At 41.0% G+C, this 24,645-nt stretch overlaps 2 protein-coding genes across 11 annotated transcripts in view; both read right to left on the minus strand.

Moving 5' to 3' along the window:
• Positions 1-5,143: 5,143 nt before the first annotated feature.
• golt1a (golgi transport 1A) lies at positions 5,144-9,315 on the minus strand. Its single transcript, XM_063911442.1, has 5 exons — positions 9,104-9,315; positions 7,307-7,398; positions 6,597-6,775; positions 6,259-6,322; positions 5,144-6,130 (listed from the first exon to the last, which is right to left on the minus strand). Exons 1-5 carry the CDS (start codon positions 9,126-9,128, stop codon positions 6,101-6,103), a joined length of 390 nt encoding a protein of 129 aa, XP_063767512.1. The 5' UTR covers positions 9,129-9,315; the 3' UTR covers positions 5,144-6,100.
• A 2,140-nt stretch (positions 9,316-11,455) lies between these two features.
• Positions 11,456-24,645, minus strand: part of plekha6 (pleckstrin homology domain containing, family A member 6) — a 134,296-nt gene continuing 121,106 nt past the window's right edge. For 7 of the 10 annotated variants that reach the window (XM_063910094.1, XM_063910095.1, XM_063910091.1 and 4 more), the window contains 9 exons: positions 24,285-24,452; positions 23,628-23,676; positions 23,265-23,359; positions 22,481-22,639; positions 21,084-21,236; positions 18,687-18,820; positions 18,148-18,296; positions 15,837-15,944; positions 11,456-14,628 (listed from right to left, as the gene is read on the minus strand). In XM_063910094.1, the coding sequence (XP_063766164.1) occupies positions 15,847-15,944; positions 18,148-18,296; positions 18,687-18,820; positions 21,084-21,236; positions 22,481-22,639; positions 23,265-23,359; positions 23,628-23,676; positions 24,285-24,452 (1,005 nt within the window). In that variant the 3' untranslated portion in view covers positions 11,456-14,628; positions 15,837-15,846. The remainder of the gene's footprint in view (positions 14,629-15,836; positions 15,945-18,147; positions 18,297-18,686; positions 18,821-21,083; positions 21,237-22,480; positions 22,640-23,264; positions 23,360-23,627; positions 23,677-24,284; positions 24,453-24,645) is intronic. The other 3 variants (XM_063910092.1, XM_063910093.1, XM_063910096.1) reach the window with 3 other exon arrangements.

A 24,645-nucleotide genomic window follows, 5' to 3' on the forward strand; every position in this document is an offset into this window, starting at 1 on the left:
CCCCGCTGGGAATCCCCGCTCTCACTGGCCCGGGTTCGATTGCCGGTCAGAGAACTACACTTCGGGCGGCAGTAACTTAGTCTGCAGGCAGGGCCGGTTCTTCCTACAGGCCATCAAGGCGACCGCCTAGGGCGCCAAATTGGCGGGGGGCGCCCCCTAGTGGCGCCCTTAAGCACACATCTTTGTTTTAACAACATTGATTAACGATTTTTTTTTTTAAAGCATGGGATATATACGGAGCCCCTAAGGTGACATGAAAAAAAAAAAAAAACGTGAGCACGTGAAATTAAACTTTTTTTTTTTTTTTTCATGTCACCTTAGGGGCTCCGTAGATATAAAACCCTCATTGAATTAAATGAACATGCACCAACCCATATTTCGAATGAAAATGTAATATTATATTATATAAAATATACGTGCATGGTGGGGGGGGGGTCACACAGTCACACTAGATCACGTTAACGGTCAACTCGCAAAATGAAAAGGACCAAACTGTCTGGTGCACAGGGGCGAAAAAGAAAAAAAGACGAGGAGGAGAAGAAAGCCCAGTATAGAGGTATGTATTTTCATCTCAGACATTAGTTCTAAAGTTTAATCAAAATTGTGTTTTCTGTCACTGTTCATGGTTGACGTTTCATTGTTGGTAGAAGCTAGCTGTCACTGCATAACGTTACTCCGCTAGCATTAGCTATTTCTAGAAAGCTTGTGGGGTATCGTTTAGCCTACATAGCTTAATCCACAAACTGTCTTTCACAGGCAACAAAATCGTTTTTTTAAAGGAAACTAAAAACCTAGTGTTAGTCTTGTAAGCCAACCTACTTTAAGAAATAGCCTAGCTAGTTTTCTTTTGCTTTATCATTTAACATTTGTCGAGCCTTCCAGCTAGGTAAAAAATCAAAGTAATGAGAGAAAACGTAGTGATTGTGGTATGAGGTGGAAAGCTGTGGCATGCTTGGGAGACGTCAGGTTTATGAAAAAATTGCTAACAAATTCTATTCTAAGCCCTTTTTCCATTAAAAGATGTAACGTCGGTTTTGTCGTGGTAAATTAATTCGCTCGCCAGACTGAGGTGGATTAAGGAGAGTTATCCAGATGGAAAGGGTTTGGTACGACGGAGTATTAGGGCCACATATGAAGAAAAACAATATTTTTGCCGTGACGAGATTAAAGTCGACACGGCGACTTTAAAGTCAACATGTCGACATTAAACTCGAAATGTCGAGAATAAAGTTGAAATATTATGTCGAGTTTAATCTCGACATGTCGAGAATAATCTCGACTTTATGTCAATTGACACTGAAAACTATTCAGAGAGAAAGCAACCGCTCCACAGGTGCAGTTTGAGTCACGCATGGTTCTTACACTAATCACCACACTGTGGTTCTGCGCTAAAACAGCGAGGATCTCTTTATTGTTAAATCCAATTCGGAAGTATAATTTGACCAAATGATCTACACAAGCCATTTCGGATTCAGTGCAGGACCTGTGGGAGCGGTTGCTATGTCTCCCAACTAATTTCAACTTTATTCTCGACATTTCGAGTTTTATCTCGACACGTCGAGATTAAAGTCGACATAATATTTCAACTTTATTCTCGACATTTCGAGTTTAATGTCGACGTGTCGACTTTAAAGTCGCCGTGTCGACTTTAAAGTCAACATGTCGACTTTAAAGTCGCCGTGTCGACTTTAATCTCGTCACGGCAAAAATATTTTTTTTCTTCATATGTGGCCCTAATACTCCGTCGTAGTTTGGAGCGGTGAAGCCGCCTGCTCAGAATGTTCACCAAGTTAGTGAGAGTGCGAACATCTTAATTTGGTCTCGCGCAGACATTCACCTTGCAAGATTTGCTAGAATCGTTCTGTTGAATAGAAATCTATTTTAGTGCTTCAAATATAGCTCAACATTACATCGAATGAGTTAATTTGCTTGAAAATCTTATGGAAAAATGGCTTATGTAGAATCGGCTACGGTCATGTAAATAGTAGATACATGTGAATACACAATGTAATGAATGTGATTGTGTTGGTGAGTGGTGTGTTATGCTCATATTATTTCATATTTTAAAATGTCTAGATGCACTCCCCTCACCTGAAGAAATCTCAGCTGATCCCCCAGGTTCACCTCTCTCTGAATCTGGTAAGTTTGTTTATTTATTATAGTTTTTGGTAGTAATAGCATTCGGGCTATACATGCATACAATAGTAATGAAGCTATAGTCATCTGTTATAGGAGTATGTTAATACACTCAAAATATGAACTCGCACTTCCAGTCATTGTAAAACTATGAATTTCAACCTCATTCTCAATCATTACATTCATTTTATTGAACTCCACTGATCTGGTTATACTCTGTGCTTGAATACAGCTGTAGGTGAAGAGACATCTAGTATCACACCTAGCACACCTAGTACAGCAACCAACGAAACACAGACCAGGGACACAGAGCCTGCAGCAGGTAAGTCTGTTTAATAATCTGTATTTTACTTTACACTTTACACTTACAAAACAATGATTCACTTACACCTAATTTATTTACACCTAATGCCAATTTCAAATGCTTTAGTAATTTTTCACTCCATTAAACACCACTGATCTTACATATAAAACAAATATGATTTAGATGTATTTACTGCTTGTTGTATTATGACTCACAAGATCAGTGATAAATCTCAACATATGAACAAGAGAGAAACTCTGTTTCTCCTTAAAGATTAACATCAATTGTATGTATATGCCTCCAGGTCAAGGAGCAGTAGACACAACCGGCCCTGCTTCCACACTACAGCCTGCAGACACCCTATCCCCCACAAGAAGTTCTGATATCCAGGAGTCCGTCAGGGGAGAACCTATTGATCCTGCTGACTGGCCAACAATGTCTGACACGGTGAGGACTGAATTAGTCTGTAGAGGACCAAATCAAACCAGTCCAGATTTTACCTTTCCCAAACGAGAGGATGGACGAAGTTGCCATCACCACAATTTCTACCGAAAGTTAGTGAATGGAGAAAAAGTTAGGAGAAGCTGGTTAGTGTACTCAAAGGACAAAAATAGTCTTTACTGTTTCTGCTGCAAGCTCTTCTCAATGAAAAGATTTAACCTGATCAGCAGTGGATCAAATGACTGGAAAAATTGCGGTGAACACCTTAAAAGTCATGAGAGTAGTCCAGAACATACACAGCACATGTCATCCTGGAAAGAACTGGAGACCCGTCTCGAAAAGGGCCAGACGATTGATAAAGTTGAAATGGCGCTTCTTCAGGCTGAAAGGAGGAGATGGCGTGAGGTCCTGACTAGGTTGGTGGCCATCATTCAGTCATTGGCAGAGCACAATATTCCACTTAGGGGAAGCACAGAAAAGCTTTATCAGCCAAACAATGGGAACTTCCTCAAAGAGGTTGAGCTCATGGCCAAGTTTGATCCATTCCTCAAACAACATCTTGCTGAGGTGGAAAGAGGAGGACTGCACACAACATACTTAGGGAATCATCAGAATGAGTTGATTGATTGTATTGGTGACAAAATTGTGCAGCATATGATTAGGGAAATAAAACAATCAAAATATTTCTCAGTCATTTTGGATTGTACTCCGGACGTGAGCCACAGAGAGCAACTGTCGGTTGTAATTCGAACTGTCGCGATACAAGAAAGACCAGAAGTAAAAGAGTACTTTATGGGGTTCCTTGAAGTGGAGTCTTCCACTGGAGAAAGTCTCTCAATCCTCATTCTGAGAAAGCTTGAGGAATTAAACATTCCCTTTGAAGATTGTCGTGGGCAATCATATGACAATGGTGCAAATATGAAGGGAAAGTCAAAGGGAGTCCAAGCCAGACTCCTGAGACTAAACCCTCGGGCTTTATTTGTTCCATGTGGAGCCCATACTCTAAACTTGGTGGTAGCAGATGCATCAAAAAGCTCAACCGAGGCCAGAAATTACTTTGGCTACTTACAAAGGCTGTTCACACTATTCTCTGCTTCCACGCAAAGATGGGCCATCTTGAAGCAGCATGTTAAGACAACTCTGCAAAATCTCAATATCGCCTAGGGCAGCCAATGGGCTAGAACCGGCCCTGTCTGCAGGGACTTGGGGAATGGACCCAAAATACGAGTGTGGACTGCTGTCTGGACAGGTGCCAGTTCCCCTCCTGGCGAGGTGCCCTTAAGCAAGGCTCCCAAAACCCCACCTGCTACGGCGCCGAACAGACTGACAGCCTCTTCGCTCTGCCACCCCTCCATCATCACATGTGGTCCTGTGTGTGCACGTGTATATTAACAGAGTTGGGTGTAACGCGTTACAAAAGTAGCGGGGTTACAGTAATGTATTACTTTTTGCTGTAACGCAGTAATATAACGCATTACTTCTGAAATTTGGGTAATATAATACCCGTTACAATTCTCAGTAACGCAGTTACAACACATTTTAACCTGAAATGATGTGTTTTGTTTTTAAGAAATCACAAACATCAAGAGACATTCCGACACCAGAAAAATAATTGTGCCGGTAGAATAGTAACTCAGTAAGCCTGTTTACTATTGGTTAAGAGGGTTGCAGAAACAGATTCACAATGCAGAGCTGCAGGCTCACAATGCAGAGCTGCAGGCTCACAATGCAGAGCTGCAGGCTCAGAGAAAAGAAACAGACAGGAGTGCGCGCAGGCCGAAGCAACAGAAGGTAACTTTCTCTGGGTCTGCTGCTTGAACCCCGAGAAGTTCAGAGACTCGTGGCAGAGTGTTGAAGATCTGCAGCCTCTGTCCTCTGTGGAATCGCCGGCTTTTAGAAAGCTTGTCATCCAAATCCCCGTTAACACACCAATGACAAGGTGAGCTAACGTTGAATAGAGACTCGTTCATATACAGCAGGTCACAGGGCCGTGCAGAGGCTCCACTAACATGTTATTAATAACACACAGAGACGTAATGTTACCGGTATCACATATTATTCAGCCCACTTAAACGGAGCGTGAGTTTAATTTCAGCATACTGCCATAGATAGCTTTAATTAATGAGCTGCAATAAACTACATTTCAGCATTTAAAGCCATACTTTAGAGGTTATTATGGTGAAAGTAACTCAAAGTAGTGTAACGCATTACAGTTCAGACAGTAATAATGTAATGTAACTTATTACTTTAAAAAGACAGCAATAAGTCATATGTACTTTATTACATTTTGGAAGTGACTTGCCCATCATTGAATATCAACTATGTTTGTAATGCATAAATAACCCCAGAATGGAACCCTGAATTTAATTAATAAAGTATGTATTATTATTATTCTACTTGATCATTAATAAGTTATTCTCAAACTGTAGCCCACTATTTCAAGTTTTGACTCCATTGTAATGTAAAATGGGTTTGGTATAAGTTACGCTGAACACAGGTTCTTCTAATAACCACACCTGTTCTTGTGGATCCTGTCTAGGTGTAAGGAACTTTATAACAATGCTTCCACATGACTGATTGACATATTAATTACAATATTATAATATTACTCAAAATAAATGACAGCTGCAATACACTCGTGTTTTAATTGAATCTTTAGGAAAAAAATGACATTTTAAATGTGTTAGTCTGAGGACAGTGTCATGGGAATGCTATGCCACATGAGTCTGAACATAAGAAGCTGTTATTAAAATGTGGCATAAGAAATGGAAGTTTTCTGAAATAAATACATTTTTTTTTACATACAATAAATCCACTTTAATATATAAACATATTAATTGCCTTAGATATTGATTTGATGTACCTTTATTAATATATATGAGTTGCCTCATGTTCTTATTTCAGGACATGTTTAGTAGGCATATTCATTCATTTGTTATTGAAGCTATTTTTACTGGTTCTCTACTTTGGAGCTTGTAGAATATTGATCCCTGTATCTGGTATTGTACAGTAAGTGAAATTGTCAGACAATATGGGAATATTTATTTGTCTCAATGAAACAAAACAACAACACAATATAAACAAGCTTAAATAAAATGATAAACGATGGAGATGGAAAACCTCCTGTACTGTTACTCATCAGCCTTCCCCCTCTGCCTCTCAGTGCTGTCCCATCAGTCTGAAGACTCCCCCCCCCCACCCTGCTGCTCCATGTTCTGATCACACCATGGAGGGGCTGCTGGAGAAATACTGACAGGAAAACACGAGAGTTCATTAAGACACTGTTAACATCCTGTGGTGACATTGCTGAGGTATTTCTAACAAAAACATGTTAAAAGCCTTTTAGGTGGATTTACTGAGCAAATAGCAACACGTACTGCACTGAGGAAGGGGATATTCACAGCTGACAGCAGGAACCCCAGTGCCATGGGGAAGAAGGATCTACATAGGAAAACAAAAGAGTGTGATGAGAAAGAAAAAACTGTCTATGTTCACCTCTCGCCAGGGTGCATCAATAAACATTTCCCCCCAAAAAACATAATACAGAAATCAATCCATCAAACTGAGGTAGACCAAGCACACACAGCAGACCCCAACATGTTAGCATTCAGACCAATTACACACATGTAGTTATTTATTGCAATGTTATTATTATCATTATTAATATTAATATTTTAGTTTGAAAAAAAGGTTTTCTTGGGCTTCCTTGTCTTACCTAAATAAAAGCACAAAGCCGTAACTCTCCACCAGCATTCCAATGATTGCCCAACGGCACAGCACCAGAGACACGCCTCCCAGGAAGAAGAAAGAACCCCGGAACTTCTGTCTCTGGAAGAAGAACTGAGCTGTCCTCCTGAAGCCGATGATGAGAGCCAGACCGGTCAGAAACAGAATCTAAGGAGTCATTCAAATACAAAAAAGAAATACTCAACACATTATATTTTATCCTACTATTTGTGTTCTTTCTATAGACGGATCTAGCTGTTTCGAGGTTTGGTCAGAGTATTACCCTGGTTATTTTACAAAAAAAAAGAGCTGGTATGTTTCACAGAGACTAAAACAGGGGCAGGTTGATAGTGGAATAGCTTCAGTAGGCTTCACCTGACGCTGTCTGTGGGAAGAGTTTTGATGGAACTTTAGTACAGTAGTTGAATAGAATATTATTTTAATGTTATATTTATAGTCCTCTATAATTAAAATGGAAATACTGTATTGCACTTATAATTTCAGTACATTTAGTCAAAGGTTTCTTTACATATTAAAGCTGCAATAATCTATTTCAATGAATGGTTGATTCAAAGTCTGATAAGCTAGGTAACTAACTAACTATTGTCTCTGAATGTTAAAATGAGTCAGTGTCGGTGTGATATTTACACTGGTGTGTGTGTGTGTGTGTGTGTGTGTGTGACATGAAAAACTACTCACATTCCCAAAGGCCAGCAAGACCGAGTCAAAATACAGCAGCACACCAAAGAGCAGGAAGAATAAACCGAATCCCATCACACCAATGCCAATCTCTGGAGGACAGACACAATGAGTAAAAAAGCAAGAATGGTTAGTACAAAAACGGTATTATAAATGTTCCTATTTAACATTTTGGGATGGATGGGTTAATAGTCTAAATGGCCATTGTTACAAGAATTCCAATCAGGTAACATGTTACATGTTACCTGATTGGAATTCTTTTGTGTTTTTGCCAACAACAACCAACCAGATGTTAGTCTGTGTTTCAGTAGTCTCAGTTCTCCTTAAACTCTGTGTGCAGGAAAACTCTTGAATGGCACTTTAAGGGCACATGTGTAGTGTTTCCTTCATTATGAATTATATACAAGTATGATTGATATTTACTACAGTTGTGTTTTTGTTAACTTATAATGAGCCAATAATTTGTACATAAGCATCAGGTCCATGGATCTAATGTTGCACAGCCACATTAGGTCAGAACGCACCAACCAGCAACAGTTTTATTTTCACCTGCACACCTGCACCCCCTCCCTCTGATACAGGTCTGTTCTCCATCCCAGGCACCAAACTGAAAACCTTACGCAACAGAGCTTTCAGTGTGGCAGCCCCCTCCCTCTGGAACGTCCTCCCCCTTGAAATCAGGGCCGCTGACTATATTGATATCTTCAAAATAAACCAAACATTGAGTTTGTCTCTCTCTATATATATATCTATACATCTCTGTGACCAGCCTTTGTTTAGTTCTGTTTTAATCTTCTTGTTTGTTTTCCTTTTTGTCCCCCCCCACGGCCCCTTGTCCTATTGTCCTTGGGTTTCCTGAAAGGCGCTTTATAAATCCAAGTTATTATTATATTAAGTTCTTCTAAGTCCAAACCTGCTGATACAGTGGCTCCCAGAGGGGAGGAGGCCCCACAGGGCTAGGCTGAACGGTGACCATGAGGACTTGTGCTGGACACCCTCTGGGGAGTAGCAGTGATGCCCTCCCCTGCCTGGCTTCCTTACATACTGTGCTGCAGCTGGTAAGATGCTCTTGATGGTAAAGAGAAGCTAACCTGAGTCATAGAGAGGATTGCTTCAGCATGGGAATACTCGTCGCTGCAGACAGAGTGTGTCTTAAAGCACATAGGGACAACTGTTAACAGTTAGAAGTGCTTAACAACCAAAACAGAACAACAAACATAATCTAATTAATCAAAACCCTCAGAGGCAAACAAAGACGTCCCTTATTGCAAAAAAAAACCAGCTCAAAGATGTTCTGTAATAATTATTATACTGTGCTCTAGGACGGGATGCGTTGCACGTAAAAAGGTATGAAGAAAAACACTAACATTTATTTGGAACTATGGAGCCAGTGTGCACACAGCTGATTGACAGCTGGAACACGCACCACAAAATAAATAGAAATATGTTGTTCTGAAAACTGGGAATCTATTGTTAGTACAATGTGTAAAACAAATTAAATGCATTTGGTTACGTTTATTTTCAAAAAGGGAATGTAATCACATATTCTGAGCCATCCTGTTCGTAGTGAGCTTTTCTCTCGCCCTTAGATCTTTATAAGCATTCCAAAGTGAAGCTATTGGGAACATTAAGATCCCATCACTCATATTTCGTTGTCCTTACTTCTGAGCGATTATGTGACGCTCATAGATAAGAGGAAGTGATAAAACCGAAAATGTTCACCTTGAGATTAAAAAGCACAACAGGATCAAAGCTCCACCCTGACACTTTAAAGAGAGCAAATCTGGAAAAACTTACTCTGTAACTCTGTGATGGCCACCATGGTTAACACTAATGTCCCCCCGTCCTTGTGGAACCAGCTGAGTTTCTCTGTGCCTTTCAGAAACAAATGAATCCCTTCCCGTTCGCAGCGTGACCTTTGTGCACTGATGTTGTCAGTGTGGGTTGAACATTAACCGGAGCCGGCACACGTCGTGATCCTGAAGGCTCCCAGGTGAAGGGTCAGTTTCCTAAGCAATATCATCATCACACAGTTAATGGATTAATACTTTATTTTGTGTTTTGAAAACCTTTTAGAAAGTCCGAACTGCAAGGTTTGAATATTTGAGTGAATTATTCCTCTCACCCAGTGGCGGCTGGTGGAGTTTTCTCCAGGGGGGCTATAACTCCAAAATGTATATATATTAAAAAAAAGCATGCATACATGTACTAAGGTATCAAAGGAGTGTATTTACATAAATGAAAACAACAAAAACAACATTATAGATAGATAGATAGAAGTGCAAAGAGAAACAAGTGCGATATATATGTACAGTATATGCAGTTAAGAGTGATTATGTAAAGATAAGGGCAGTATAAAGAGGTGGGAATAATTGGCATAGTATAAACAGATATAGTATGAACAAATATACAGATGTGCTATATTACTATACAGAGGGCCAATATACATATATAATAAATATCTCTCTATCTATCTCTCTATCTATCTCTCGATATATCTCTATATCTATATATTTAAATAATATATATCATATATAACATGGACAATACACATACTTTATGACAGAAGGCTGTGACGTCAGCCCCGCCGCCAAATCCAGCTGCATTCAGCTCGGGGCGCAGGAGAGGTGCGCCCCAACATCGTCCTATCTCTTGTATTGAAGAGGAGCTACTGCGCATGTACAACTTTTAACGAGAGTCTATGGGCAAAGATTCCTGCGCCCAGGGCGGAAATACGTCACCAATTCAAGGAAATGTGGTGAGAGGTGAGTGGTGGGGCGGCACCCTAGCGCCCTCTATTGGCCAGCCGCCACTGCTCTCACCATTCTCCATCCATTCATCCAGGTCCAGGAGTGAAGCGATGGAGGGGCGTTGTAAACCTTGTTCTTAAAGTTGATATTCATACAATAATACTCATGAATGTAACCAATTTATGTTTAAATGTATAATGGATATCGATTTTCTTCCTGAAACAGCTGTTTGCAGTTATATTCCATCTCCCTTCTCCATTTCTATTTCTCCCCTTATCTTCTCTCTTCTATCTGTGGATTGCAAGAACTGTGTAAACAGCCCCGACAGACACATGACCGCAAGCTACATAAATACATCACTCCTAATCAGAGGGTAAAGAAGTATATAAGGGAGACTAAGCCCCCCACCCCCCAAAAAAACTGTTTTACTGTGACGGGTGAGCCACTAGATGGCAGCACAGGAGGGTTGCAGTCTGTTGTGTGGACTTTATCAGAGCACTTCATTTTGATAGACATTTTTTTGACTAAAATGATGCAGAATATTTTACAATGTGTGGTGGTCGCTTCAGTTTTTGTTTGGTATTAAAAAGGATTAGATAAGCTCCTCAGCAACTGAAACATTTCATGCTGTATTCATGTCATTTTGTGTTCTTGCAATATTTGAAATTAATGATAGCACTATAGGTGGATAATTCCTGTGTATCACAACTTATACTTATTGTCTGGTAAGAATCATTGGTGATAGTGACAACTTTCTCCTGCATTCAGAGAGAAGTTCATTTTAAATATCAACTTAAGTATTCCTGATAGATGTTTAAACATCTTGATAAAAATTCTGTATGACAATGTGTACATTATGGTGGTATGTGCCGTCTTTAAAAAACATAACTGACTATTGATTTGTTCCTCTACATCAGGGGTGTCAAACATATGGCCCGGGGGCCAACACCGGCCTGCCATTGGGTTTGGTTGAACCCTTTTGTTCAAGCATTGCCACAACATTTATGTCTATTTTATGTATACATTTTATTTAAAAGGCAGGGGGATCACTTAACTTTCTTTCTTAATAGCCTCATTTAGTTTGCATTGTGGCGTGTCTTCAGATTTTGAAGTTGTTTTGATCAAAAAGTAAAATACTATATTATTCACTAAATGTTTTTGTAGACACACTGTGATCTGTAAGGTGTAAATGATAAACTGAGGCGTAAAACTGTTGGAAATGCACTTGTTTTTCTTGAGAAGTATCAGATTGTTCATAATGTTTTGTAAAAAAAATGTGTAGCTTATGATGCTGTGATTTGACTGGTCCGGCCCACTTTAGATCAACTTGGGCTGCATGTGGCCCCTGAACTAATATGAGTTTGACGCCCCAAGTGTCAGTGGAAAAATTCAGTCGGCCTTTAGTTTGCACTTTATTCATTCAGAAATACAGCTTGATAAAACACAGACTGTAGAATATCCTCAGGGTATTGGAAACACGCGGCTGGACAGGGACCTCAGTCGTCTTCATGGCAGTGAACGTCAGCATCAACGGGGGGGGGGGTAAACTCAGAGCAGTACATGTTTCATTCCAGCCAGCCAGACATCTTTTATCATACAAAATACTTTGATAAATCCAGAAGCATGTGGAGATACACATTATTTGTATACATTCACTTTATTGCATTTATTTTCTGAAGCAAGCAGATTATGAGTCTATCATTTTTTAATCATTTGCATAGTTCAAGCAGAGTCTATTTTCCAGCAAAATAGCAATGGTTATACGTGATAGTAGGATATGCTGTAACTGAAATCAAAAATATTGCATACATTAAAGTAATGTACGTGTTTATATTCTTTTTTTTCTGAATCCACAAATGCTACAGTTAGTATCAAATATTGGTCACCACCTTTTGGCTGTCATTTCTCAACACATCAGATTCTAATTTATCCAAAAATATCTATGTTCCTTAAAACATTTCCTCCAGAGCAATAAAATAAAGTCTTTTTTGTGAAAAATGTAAAACGTAATTAAGTGTAAAAATGTAACCTGTCAACTTGTCATTGAATATTCATGCGTCTAAAAAAATATGAACTGCCTCTTTTGAATGCATTCCCTTTCTAAAAAACATAAAACAAGAAAAAATAGAAGTGTTCTCATAAATCCGTGTTTCGTTTTTTGCGTAGTGCTTTTAATGGTTTCAGCGTAAAAGTATTTTTTAAATTTCTTTGCCATATTGTCTCTGTCTCGGAGTACAACAACAATAAGAATAGCTTTATACAAAGGCAGGTTACTTGAACCTTGAAGTGTGTAAGGGCCAAAATAGCATAAATAACATACACATCAAAAAGACAGGTGTGTGTGATTGTGTGTGTGGTCAAAGTCTTCCAACCTGGAGGAAGTTTAATAACGAGGCATGGCCCAAACTGAAGAGTTGTAACATTTGAATGAAGAGCTTTTAAAAAATGTTTTAGGGCCTTTCTCTATGACCCATTGAAGAATAATACAAAGCACACGTAGTGTAGTCACCAGTCGATTTGTAGTGTAGTGTAGTTTATGGCACTGCATGACTGGATGACATGTTGTTGGGATATGTTACAGGACAGTGTCTGCATCACCCGCTCACTCTTCTCAACACAGACAAGTGCTTGCTAGCACTAGCAGTTACTCTTCTAAGGTCATTTCTATTTTTTACTTTCCACATACATGGTACCATTTCTAAGCAACATACTTTACCTACACTCCTGCAGACAAGCGTTTGGGAATTTCTTGAGCACTATGTGAAGGCCCAGGGAATTTCATCACAAAGGTCTTCCCAATATTTCGTGCCAGCACAGGTCAGAACTACTGTGTTCATGTAGAGCAGGTTACAGGGTAGAGGTCAGTGTGGAGCACAGCTGTGACAGTGTTCAACACAAGAGCCCATGTTCTCATCAGATTACACGTTCTCTTTGTGTAACCATCAGTGTCTGTAGGGGAGAGAGGTCGTATACATCTCTGTCAAAACTGAAGTTATAAACCATAGTGCCATGACCACATGTTGAAGGTATCCTGAAGGCAAATGTTCTATAAGGAAAAGGCTTCTGGCCTCATATGAAACCTGGTGATAGAGCAGGTCCTGTCCCTCCTTTGAGGGTCAGATGTTGCCTACATCTAGGGGAGAAGATGTGTCACAGCCTGCCGTTTTATGTTTTTGAAAAAGCTATTTTAAAAGTTCATATGGTTTCCCTAAGAATGTAATCCACTGCTGGTGGTGGGCTGTTTATCAAAATGTGTGACCCACAACACTAGGGAAGACATACAACAGTAGATGTGTAAACTCCACTATGCACAGAAGACAGACCAACCAAAATTCAACTTAAATAAGCTAAGGATGTTATCTTTACTATCGGACTTGCTTCCACACTAACAATGGATAAATAGTGCACAGAGCAAGGGGATTGTTTCCCAGCCTCGCTGTGCACACTACCTTAACGTTCATCCTTGACGAAAGTACCACTAAATGTAATGTGACCAAGAAACAGCCCCCCTCGATCAATGGCCCTGCAGCGATGGCAGGCTGCGAGAGGACTCTTTCATGAAGAAGGGTTCAGCCTATATCACGCTTTCTGTGTGTCAAACACTGTCACTTCTACCAGTACATGAGTAAGGGGCTACCAGGTTGGAAAATGTATAGTTTCAGTGTCTAGACTCTGAGTCTGATGTTGGACGAGGTGTCGTCTTTAGACATTTCATGCTTGATGTGTTGATGTTCATCCTCCGCTCTGATGCATTAAAGCATTCCAGGAGACAGTTGGTCTGACCCAATCAAGTGTATGTAATGTTAATGTTTGCACATCAGTTTAAATGACAGCAGTGTGTGTGTGTGTGTGTGTGTGTGTGTGTGTGTGTGTGTGTGTGTGTGTGTGTGTGTGTGTGTGTGTGTGTGTGTGTGTGTGTGTGTGTGTGTGTGTGTGTGTGTGTGTGTGTGTTTGAGGTCTAGATAAAACAGGCATCACAGTGAGTTTTTAGCTTTTTACAAAGGATGAGAGGCTTCTCTGAGTGTCAGTGTGTTTGTGTAGGGGAAGGCACTCAGTCACTAGTACCACTCCTCTCTGTGCCACTAGACCTGGTGTGTGTTTCCCAGGTTGATATGGAGATTAGAAGATAATGAACAGCAGGCTCAAAGCCTCTACTACTGGTCAACCTCAGTCCCGGTTACCTGGCCTCTACCTGGACTCATTTATCTCTGCAGGTCTGTCCTGGTTCCTCCTCAGGGGGCCTCTCATGTGCAGTTTTCTCTTGTAAACTGATCAACACTGAACAGTAGTACTGACATGTTGTCCTTATGAGTGTAAAATATCTCATTACCAACAGAGTCATCCGTAATCTCTACTTTGAAAAATATTGTCCTGAGCACAATTATTTAGCAATATTTTACACCTTGAGGCTGGAGAGGGGCCTGGAGCCTTCCACAGTTCATCAGCTTCCTCTCAGCTTTGCATTAGCTCTCTCTCCTCCTGACAGCTTTCCCTGCTTTTGTGGTAGCTCAGTTTAGGTGTGCAGTCCTCAGAAAGATGCTCCATCAAACTTGACAGCAGCCAGGGCTTGAGCTACAGACAGCAGGAAGCAGAGCAAAGACACAGTTAGAAAAATACAAATCTGATTTGCTCTGATTGAAATGAACTGGCACATTTCATGGTAATAGGATTTGTGAGCCATTTTCAGAACCACTTCTAAAGCATGTTGCGTTGACTATTCATTTAGTGGGCTCGTCAGTCTGGTTGTCAATAACAGTGTGCCATGTCTGGATTGTGTTTACAGCAGGGGGGTCCAAACTCTTTTCACAGTACAAAAAACATACGATGGTCTGGGCCCCTTACTAGTGGTGAGGTATGTTGCCTCATAACTTCATGTATAAGTCAGCAAAATAAATCAAATGCGGGTCAATTATACTTTATACTTCTATATGCTTTAAGAAAAAAAACAGCCCTCTTCACAGCTCTCTGTGGGGTTTACTGTTTATTGTAGGAAGCTCATTCCTTAAAACAGGAGCCTCAGATTGCTTATAATCAGAGGAAATATGAAGGGTATATTTCAAGCTTGTTATGTAAATAAGTTATATTTTATAAACTAAGATCTGTTAGAAAATGTTCTCAACTTGAATCGACTGAATTGGTTTGAAGAAGATTTTAAGAAGTACAATATAAGACAACCACAAGCTTCAGGTGTGGGCCATATTCCATTAAAATTTTAGAATTTGCTGAAGGGCTGATTCAAACTGGCTCCTGGGCTGTAGTTTAGACACCCCTGGTTTACAGTTTCACTAATTCCTTAATCTTTGTGTCAGCTGACATCTTTGCCGCAGAGTTTCTTGAATAGTATTGAGCTGGATAGATAGCTAGCTCGCTGCTTCAATGCTAACTCACAAGTCAGGTCTCTGAAGTCCATTCCTACTCTCATGTGTGGAAGCTGCTCAGACAGACCAACATTCAAGCTCCATTTCAAGTGCAAGATATAAGTGTGTTGTTTGAATTAGGTTTTTATGAATTCTTAGTCAGCTAAGTGTCTTTAAATAAAACACATTATTAATGTTATATCCATTAAATGACGTTACAAAGTTTTGCTGAATGGACCAATTGGAAACAAAACAGGTCATCAGCCTCTTTGATGTGTAATCACTTTAACTAAAACTATATGGGTTCAACATGATGTGCAATCATAAACTCCAGTAGATTACATGAGGAGAAACATGCAGAAGAAGTCTCAGAGAAGGTAGCAAGCGTGCGCGGGGGGGGGGTCTGTCGGATCAGAGACTCACCTTGTATGACTCACGCCTTCATGGTGTGGGCGGAATTAGGGAAGTCAGCAGAGGAAGGGGGGTGGGCCAGGCTGGTCGGGGAGGTGGGGGGACTGGGGGCGCACTGTGCTGGAATGAGATGGAGGGAGGTGGGAGGAGTGAACACACAGGATAAGTGGAAACAAAAAAAGGAGTGAACCAATCAAAGAGAGAGGTACAGTGAGGGAGAGGAGAAGGGGGCCGGTGCATTCCGATTTCTTTTAACATGTCAACTACGCATTCTGGTACTCTGACAAGAAAATAAAGCAAAAAGACAACATTTACAAACAACAGAGCTGCATGTGTTTGGGTCATTTTAGAATCAGAAGAGTAAGGAGAATTGTTTTAATCACTTAAGTGCAGAGTCTGTGCCCTGCACTGCAAAGCGGGAGCAGTGTTTGTTTTACATTTTCTATTAAAGGTTTACTGATGCTTCTTTCCCACCAAAATGGTTAGTGGCACTTGGGGGCTAGTGCCTGATTAAGCAGTGGTTCTTCCTGTTTCCACTGCAGTACGGCGAATAAAAGTTGTAACAAGCTGTAGAGCTTGGTGTGATTCTGTTTATTTTACCTTACTTTAATGACCCTCTGTTCACTGATATTGAACATTGTGAATAGGGAGACGTTTTCCTTCCTTTTGTATTATAGCAGTTTTCAGATGGAATCAATACATGGGCTACACAGGTTGCCATGTCCGACTATTCCAAGTAAAATCATAATGAAACATACACCGGTAAAATGTGGTGGGAAAACTACTGGGGCTAAAAAGAAATACCAGTTTGGAAGCAGAAGAGCACACGCACAGAGCTATGACTGGAACTGGCTTGGTGGGAAAGGGGTATAACATGTCAACATTTTAGTAGTCTTGTTTATGACATTTGTTAGCTATTTTTCAGAACAGTTATAAGTTATACTTTTATAAAGTGATGGGGACCAAATTGGTCATTTTAAAAAGTATAGAGGACATGTTCGCAGTCTCTCCGGCGAATATGACACCTATGGTTTTATCGCTTATCCAGGGTCGGATTGCAGAGGAAGCATTTCCAGCAGAGGGCCCTAAACTTCCTTTTCCCTGACCACGTTAACCAACTTCGATTTGTCACAAATACATTTGAATTTAAATTACACAGTAATGCTGCGTTCACACCGGCCGCTATGTGATTTTTAGGCGCGTTGCGATTACACATAAAGTCAATGTATAGATGCGGGTAGACACAAATTTGCTCCGGCAGCGCGAATGACGCAATCAGTCGGCAGTGAGGATCTCTGCCTGCCGTCACTGATGTTGAATCAGAAAACCAAAAATGTCAGCTGTTAGCTGTTAGCACACAGAGCTCACAGAGCTCACAGCTCCTCATATCTGTTCAGAAAGTGGAGAAAAGTTATACATGTACAAACCACAGACTGTCTATGGCATGGTGAATACAGTCTCTGCTTTATTTCTGTCTGTGTGCGACAGCGTTGTTGTTGTTGTTGTGAGTGTGGACGGAGCAGCTACATGTTAGCTTAGCTCGATCGATCAGATCTCCATTAGAAAAACACACATTTTAAAAGTGTGGTCTGAACGAACCATGATACAGTTCTTAACAACAACAAAAAACAGTGTTCTTTTAATACAAATACAGTTGTTTAGCTGGATATAAGCCCATACACTGACATGCATGATGTCAACGTGGAATACTGAGCATCTTTTCTATAGATGAGCAGTAGTTTTCAGATGTGAGTAGTAATGGAAGTATACAGTATGCAGAAAGTGCACGAGGCAGTGTGAGGGGTGTGTAGTTAGACGTCGTTTGCAGCTCAATGTGAACCCGGAAATATTGAGTACCCAAAAGTTTATGTTAGAAATGTAGGCCTATAGTTCGATCCCCAGAAACTGCCATTCTAACTTGGGCAGTTTGCACAATTAGCATAAGTTGCATTAATTAGCATTACTTTGCATTATAACATATGAAGACAATAGGTAAAAGATAGCTTAGCCCATTTGGACAATTTTGGAGTGGTTTGGAGGTTATTGTGGATGTTCAATACATTTTTGACATTTCAGGATCCAAAATGGCAGTTTTAACCAGAAAGGGGCCACGTTTTTTTAACTATTATTTGCGTAGCTTATATTGCAATCTAATTGAATAAGCACAACTTATGCTACTTTTGCACATTGTTAGCATCCGGGAGTTAGTATGTGCTCGGGATCCTTACTTTACATTTCTGACATAAAACTTTGGGGTACTCAAAATGTCTGGGATCACAGAGCTGGCAACGAGACTCCAGTGGTATGTGGAGGGGGTCCTCACCGGAGAGGAGGCGGCTTCGGCGGGATGCCTCAGCAGCCAGAGCGCAGGAGATCTCGATGCGCTTCTCCTGCTCCTGCAGCTGCTGCTTGGAGCTCACTGCAGCTCCACCCTCTGCCGGCCCGTCCAGCAGAGGAACCATGTTCTGCAGACTGCATGCGGTGGATGAAAAGTGACACAGAGGAAAAAGGTAAATAATGGAGTTTTTGTTGGTCATGGTGATGATAAACCATCATCTGCATACTGTGTTAGGAACTTGTGTATTCTATGTCATTTACATTTATACCTCAACAGTTCTGTCGGATCTTTTTTGTAAGCAAGCTAAAATGAGTCCTAAGCAAGACACTTCTTGGTTCTCAATTAAACCAATTACAATTGAATACACGTTAATAGCCACACGTTGCAATAGGTAACGTATTTTTTGATGCACTTTACAGAGACATGAAGACGGAGATCCTGCTTTATTTGAGCTGTGGGTATATTATGTTTAGGAACATGTCAGAAAACCAGCAAGATATGACTGATGTTGGAGTGAAACCCACTTTGATTTAGCGATGAGGGTCTTGATCCGCTCCAGTTTCTTCTGCTTCTCCTTCTGCTCCTCGGGGCTCAGAGGAGTGTTGTCCTCCACATCCAGGTAGCGCTCCGGGATCAGAACCTTGTCAGGAGTCAGAAGCTAAAAAAGGTATAATCTAATTACATATGGATCCTCACACATGTAGCCTACATGCACACAGACACACTAGTAGTGAGATCTACTGTATTTTAGTAAAATTGTAGAAAAATATGATTGTTTTAGAATTATGAAAATATGTATCAACGCGTCTCTTCCTGAGCGACGACCTAACAGGCCCATAAAGAGACAATAACAACAGCAGCTGAAATCATTTTCATATAAAGCTTGGAAGAAATAAAGAGGTCACTCCAAATTTGTCTTAAATCTTTATATCTACTTGTACATGTATTGCAGCCATTCCAGTGTCTTATTTCCTTCACTGTATATATATATATATACAGTGAAGGAAATAAGTATTTGATCCCCTGCCGATTTTGTTAGTCTACCCACTTACAAAGAAATGAACAGTCTATACTTTTTTATGGTAGCTTTATTTTAACAGTGAGAGACAGAATATAAAAAATAAAAAAAACATCCAGAAATGTACACGAAAAAAAATACATACATGGCCCCCTTATCCTCCTCTCGATGCAGTGAATCGCCCTCTCTCTCACCAAGCTGCTTGCTGGTGGTCTTGTCTTCTATTCCAGCCTTGTGCTGGTCTACAATCTGGTTCCACCATGATCACAAGACCTGTCTCTGGTCGGTCCCTTGGTGGAGAGGTTGTAATCTGATTTATTGACAGGTGTCCTTTATCCAGGTAAAGAGTTGACATCAGGAGTACTTTCTTAAAGCGAGAGGACTTATTTAACCGGTCCATGGGAGCCAGAATTCTTGTTGTTGCAAGGAGATCAAATACTTATTTCCCCCAATTAAAAGTAAATGAATTTATATCTTTAATGTACATTTCTGGATTTTCTTTTTGATATTCTGTCTCTCACTGTTAAAATAAAGCTACCATTAAAAGTATAGACTTTTAATTTATTTTTAAGTGGGAAAGTTACAAAATCAGCAGGGGATTAAATACTTATTTCCTCCACTATAGATAATTGTATATATATATATACAATTATCTATAGTAATGAAATCATTTTTGGTAGATCTCAAATAAATAGTATTGAACTCTGTTGATAATCTGTGTTTTTGTTCACACCCAATGCTCAGACACCCCGAGGACCAGCAGTGACCTAGGACAACTTTCAGGATCAGCATTGTGTCTTGTATTGAACAACTAGATACTTTTTGAAATGATAGTTTTTGTGATTTGTGTTTGTTTCTTTTGTCATGCATTTCTCTATTGTCCATCCATCCATCCATCCATCCATCCATCCATCCATCCATCCATCCATCCATCCATCCATCCATCCATCCATCCATCCATCCATCCATCCATCCATCCATCCATCCATCCATCCATCCATCCATCCATCCATCCATCCATCCATCCATCTTCTCCTGGTTTTCCGTCAGGGTCGCGGAGGTAACAGCTCCAGCAGAGAGCCCCAAACTTCTCTTTCCCTGGCCACATCAACCAGCTCTGACTGGGGGATTCCAAGGCGCTCCTAGGCCAGCAAAGAGATATAATCCCTCCACCTGGTCCTAGGTCTACCCCTCGGTCTCTTCCCAGCTGGACGTGCCTGGAACACCTCCCTAGGGAGGCGCCCAATTTCTCTATTGTTGTTTTTCCTCATTTTCAGCAGGGCTCTCATGGTGCATGCAGTATATTCAGGGTGACGCAGCAGTGGCTCAGTCTGTAGGGACTTGGCTAGGGTACCGACTGCCTTTCAGTACCTCTCCAAAATGCATGTGCACCTATGAATTGTAGTGTGCGTGTGTGTGTGTGTGTGTGTGTGTGTGTGTGTGTGAGTGTGTGTGTGTGTGTGTGTGTGTGTGTGTGTGTGTGTGTGTGTGTGTGTGTGTGTGTGTGTGTGTGTGTGTGTGTGTGTGTGTGTAACCAGTTACTTAGAGTAATCCCTAAGGGGGATCAATAAAGGTTCTTCTTCTTCTTCTTCTTACTGAGAGCATAAATTTGTTTTCCCTAACTCGATGCCCAAACATAGCATCAATACTGGAAAGCGCTGACTCAAGCAATACTTGGGGTTTAAAGGGTAATAGTCTTTCATTTAAAATGCGAGTGTAAGATGTTAGTATGTTATCAGCTATTGTTTCTTTTTGGCTGTAAGTTTGCAAATTTTGCTGAATCAGAATTATGATTCTGGCCCGGTTGAATACACTGACTTAACACACCTAGTTACATTACACATGACAGTACATCAGGGTAAACTCTTCATGTAGCTAAGGGTAGCTGATGGGGGCCACTCACCTCCGTGCTGATGTCCAGGTGATACCGGTTGGCCTCCCCCTTCACCTGCCTCAGGCGAGCAATTTCCTCCCGTGGAGACTCCTGCCCCTGACCCCGCACTGCCGCCTCCAGGTCATTAATGTCGATCTCGTGAGCGGTCAGCCTCCTTCGAATCTGTCTCACACACACACACACACACACACACACACACACACACACACACACACACACACACACACACACACAAACACACACACACACACACACACACACACACACACACACACACACAAATACAGATACACTTAGCGGCTGGAGTTCAGGAGGAAGATGGTCCCCCTCCAGTCGGAAGCTTGTGGTTCGATCCTGAACCCTGCTGTCAACATGTCTTTGGATGTCAGAGTGTCAGAGTGGGGGGGATTGTAAGTCTTCATGGCCAGGTGCAGCTTGTATGGCAGCCTCTGTGTCATATCTCGGAAATTATGTTAAGTTTATTTAAGTGTTTTGGTCTTGTGACTTTTCCCTTTATTTTTGAAAAGTAACCTTCCCTCTCGTTTCAGAATCCCTCTCCTGTGATTGCCCGCCCCACCCCTGATTATTTTCACCTGTTCCCCATTACCTGGTGTATTTATTGTCCTCGTCGCCCTTTGTCCTGTGCCAGTTCGTTTTTGTTTATGGTGATTTTCTACCAGTGTCATCAAGCCACGAACACGCCTCAGAGCTTCGAGCCACGTCATGATTGAGTTGCTTTTGTTTTTTTATGCTCCCAGTGTTTTTTCCTCTTTAAGAGTGATTTTGTGTTGATGCTGTTTTTTTGTCCATCATAGTGGATCTTTGGTTTGAATAAACCTCTTTTTGTTAAAACCGGTGTGAGTCGTGCATTTGAGTTCAATCCCGTTTTCTCAATCGCAACACTCTGTCTCTGTATGAATGTGTGAATGCTGATGTGTAAAGTGTAAATACTGTAAAAGTGCTATATTAATGCAATCAATGCACATAAAGGATGAATAGCCTGTTATAAAACATTTGAAATGGATTGTATTTGTATATAAATACTAACTGTGCTGTTGACCAGCTGTAGCACAATGACGCTATTCATATTTGTATCTGTTTATGAGATCAAGATATGCGATGCATTGTCAGTCAAGTTTCCTGCTGTCATGCACAAACAATCTTGTGAACCCTGTTGATATGACATAAACCTTATTGTGTGCATGGTGTGGATGTAGTTTACTAACAACAATTAGCCTAATAACTTTGATTAGCTAACAACATGTCTTGTCATAATTAAAAGACATGTGGTTAACACAGTTGCATAGGTAGAACTACAACACCCACCTGGAAGCACCCGTCAGGTTTTACCTTTCTGCCACTCAGTGTTATAATGCTTGACAGGGATAATCAGATGTAGATCGTACCACTCTGTAGTTGGCTGGAGACTGGCCTCCTGAAAGGTTCAGACTCCTCCTCTTGTCCCTCACAGAGCTGCTTTGGTTTCGTCGGATTCGCTCATTCTGCTCCTCCACACTCATTTTGGATTTGAGCTCTGCAGGAAACACAGCACTCTTTGGACGCTCCTGTGAATAAGATGTGGCATACAAACACACTTCAGTGTCAGTGTTCAAGCAACATTTCAGTCATAGTCCTAATGGAATTTACTGGCAACTTAAACAATATGTGGCCATCCAACTTTAAGAGGTAGAAAGCAACTGAGTTGGACTGAGCATGAAGTTCAGGTCCTATCAGCACAATGCTGCTAGGAACACGGCTTACACATATGAGGTCATTACGTTTAGAAAACACCTTAATAAGAGAGGAAGAATAAATACATTTACTCCATGACAGGACCTTCATGACATCCTTTGACTTGTTGTAGATGCTCTTTCATAAAAATAATATCACAAAAATACTTAAATATCATCTTCTCAACCCGAGCAACTTGAACATGATATTATGCTTTCTATCATGCTGGTTGTTGATGTTATTTACAATGCAGTAAGATTGTTTCAATCTCGAGCATATCTTATGTTCACATAAGGATCAAATATTTGACTCAAGCTGTCTGAAGTTATCTGAAAGTAGAAACACAAGACTTATCTAAGTGCTCAGAAAACCTGAACCTGTGCACACTGAAGGGAGCTGCATTTCCTCACAGGCTGTGCTCGCAGTATTTAAGACGGTAAATGGTTTGGGTTGACATACCCTCGATATTCCGTTGGGAACTTTCCAGCTCACTGCAGCAGAGCGGCTGTGGGACTCGGCGGTGGGGGACTTGGTTCTAGGAGGGACAATGCCAACTGGCAAAGAACAACAGACATATTAAAACCATGGGAACAAAGGAGGGGCTTGATTCTCAAAGGTAAGAGCACTTTTCAGACTGAATTCTGAACTGGACTGTTGTGCTTCCTTCATCTGTCTGTCCTTTAACCAGGTCAATAAGAGTAATGTCATCACCAAGCTCCAGGAGGTTCTGTGCACTACACCAAGGGTTCATTGCTAGATTTTGATCATCAGCAAAGAAAGGATTATTATTTTGACATAGAACTAGAGTTTAGGTGGTTTTACCTTTATTCATGGTGGATTGTCTGTCCTGCTCCTGCATGTCACTGATGAGCTGCAAGGCAGAGAGCTGATATTATTTCACAGGTATGAACCTCAAACCGGAAGATGGTGAAGAGACCAAGGATGTGCTCACAACAATATTACTAGCGAGACCTGTTAGCATGTCAATGTGTGAATGAATTTCACTGTGCTGCTTTCTGATGTGACCCTGTACTAACTACAATTACAGCTACCAGAACCCCAGATCGGCACATGGATGGTTGACTGATGAGCTTTGGCTGTACAGAACTCAACACTAGGATTCTTATCAAGTTTTAAAGTGCTGCTGTCCTTGGCAAAGCCATTAAAGTGCATTATAAACTGAAATGTACATTTAAAAAGTACACTTCTGGTCACAACATACAGCAGGCATGGCTTTTAGTGGCAGAGGCATTAAAAAGAGAGAAGCAGAGCAACCACTTAGAGAATATATCCTATGCAGGACAAAGACAGTCTGATATGACAGAGTCAGATGAAGGGGTGAAGTGAACAAATGGAGGAAACAATAAATGTTCTATGGTGGTTGACAAGGTTTGTATTAATGTTTCCAAAAGATGAAATTGGACAACAATTAGGACGAGGTGAAAGGAGGGTAGGACCGGGGCAGAATCACCCAAATACCTTTCTGCTGTGACAGTCTTCACCATCAAGATAAGCTTCGTCGATGCCCAAGCTGCGCAGCCAGGCGGTGCTGTCAAAGGGCAGGGGGGGGATGGAGGGAGGGAAAGTGGGGGAGGGCTCCAAAGGGTAATAAGATTTAGGGAGGGGAGGCCTTGGTGGAACACTTTCCTAGATCACCATAAATGGCAGGTGGGAGGGAGGAAAGGACGAGAGAAAGGATAGGTGGAAGAGAGAGTGCTGCACATCAGGAGTGACAATCAGCCAGGCGGAGCAGAGAGAGGGTCCTGTGAGAGCCACAACAGTCCCACCTCCTTATTTGTTCCCTACACTTATGAGGAGTGCCACAGCATTGCATTAATTG

The sequence above is a fragment of the Eleginops maclovinus genome, chromosome 20 (genome assembly GCF_036324505.1).
Source record: "Eleginops maclovinus isolate JMC-PN-2008 ecotype Puerto Natales chromosome 20, JC_Emac_rtc_rv5, whole genome shotgun sequence".
NCBI lineage: Eukaryota > Metazoa > Chordata > Actinopteri > Perciformes > Eleginopidae > Eleginops > Eleginops maclovinus.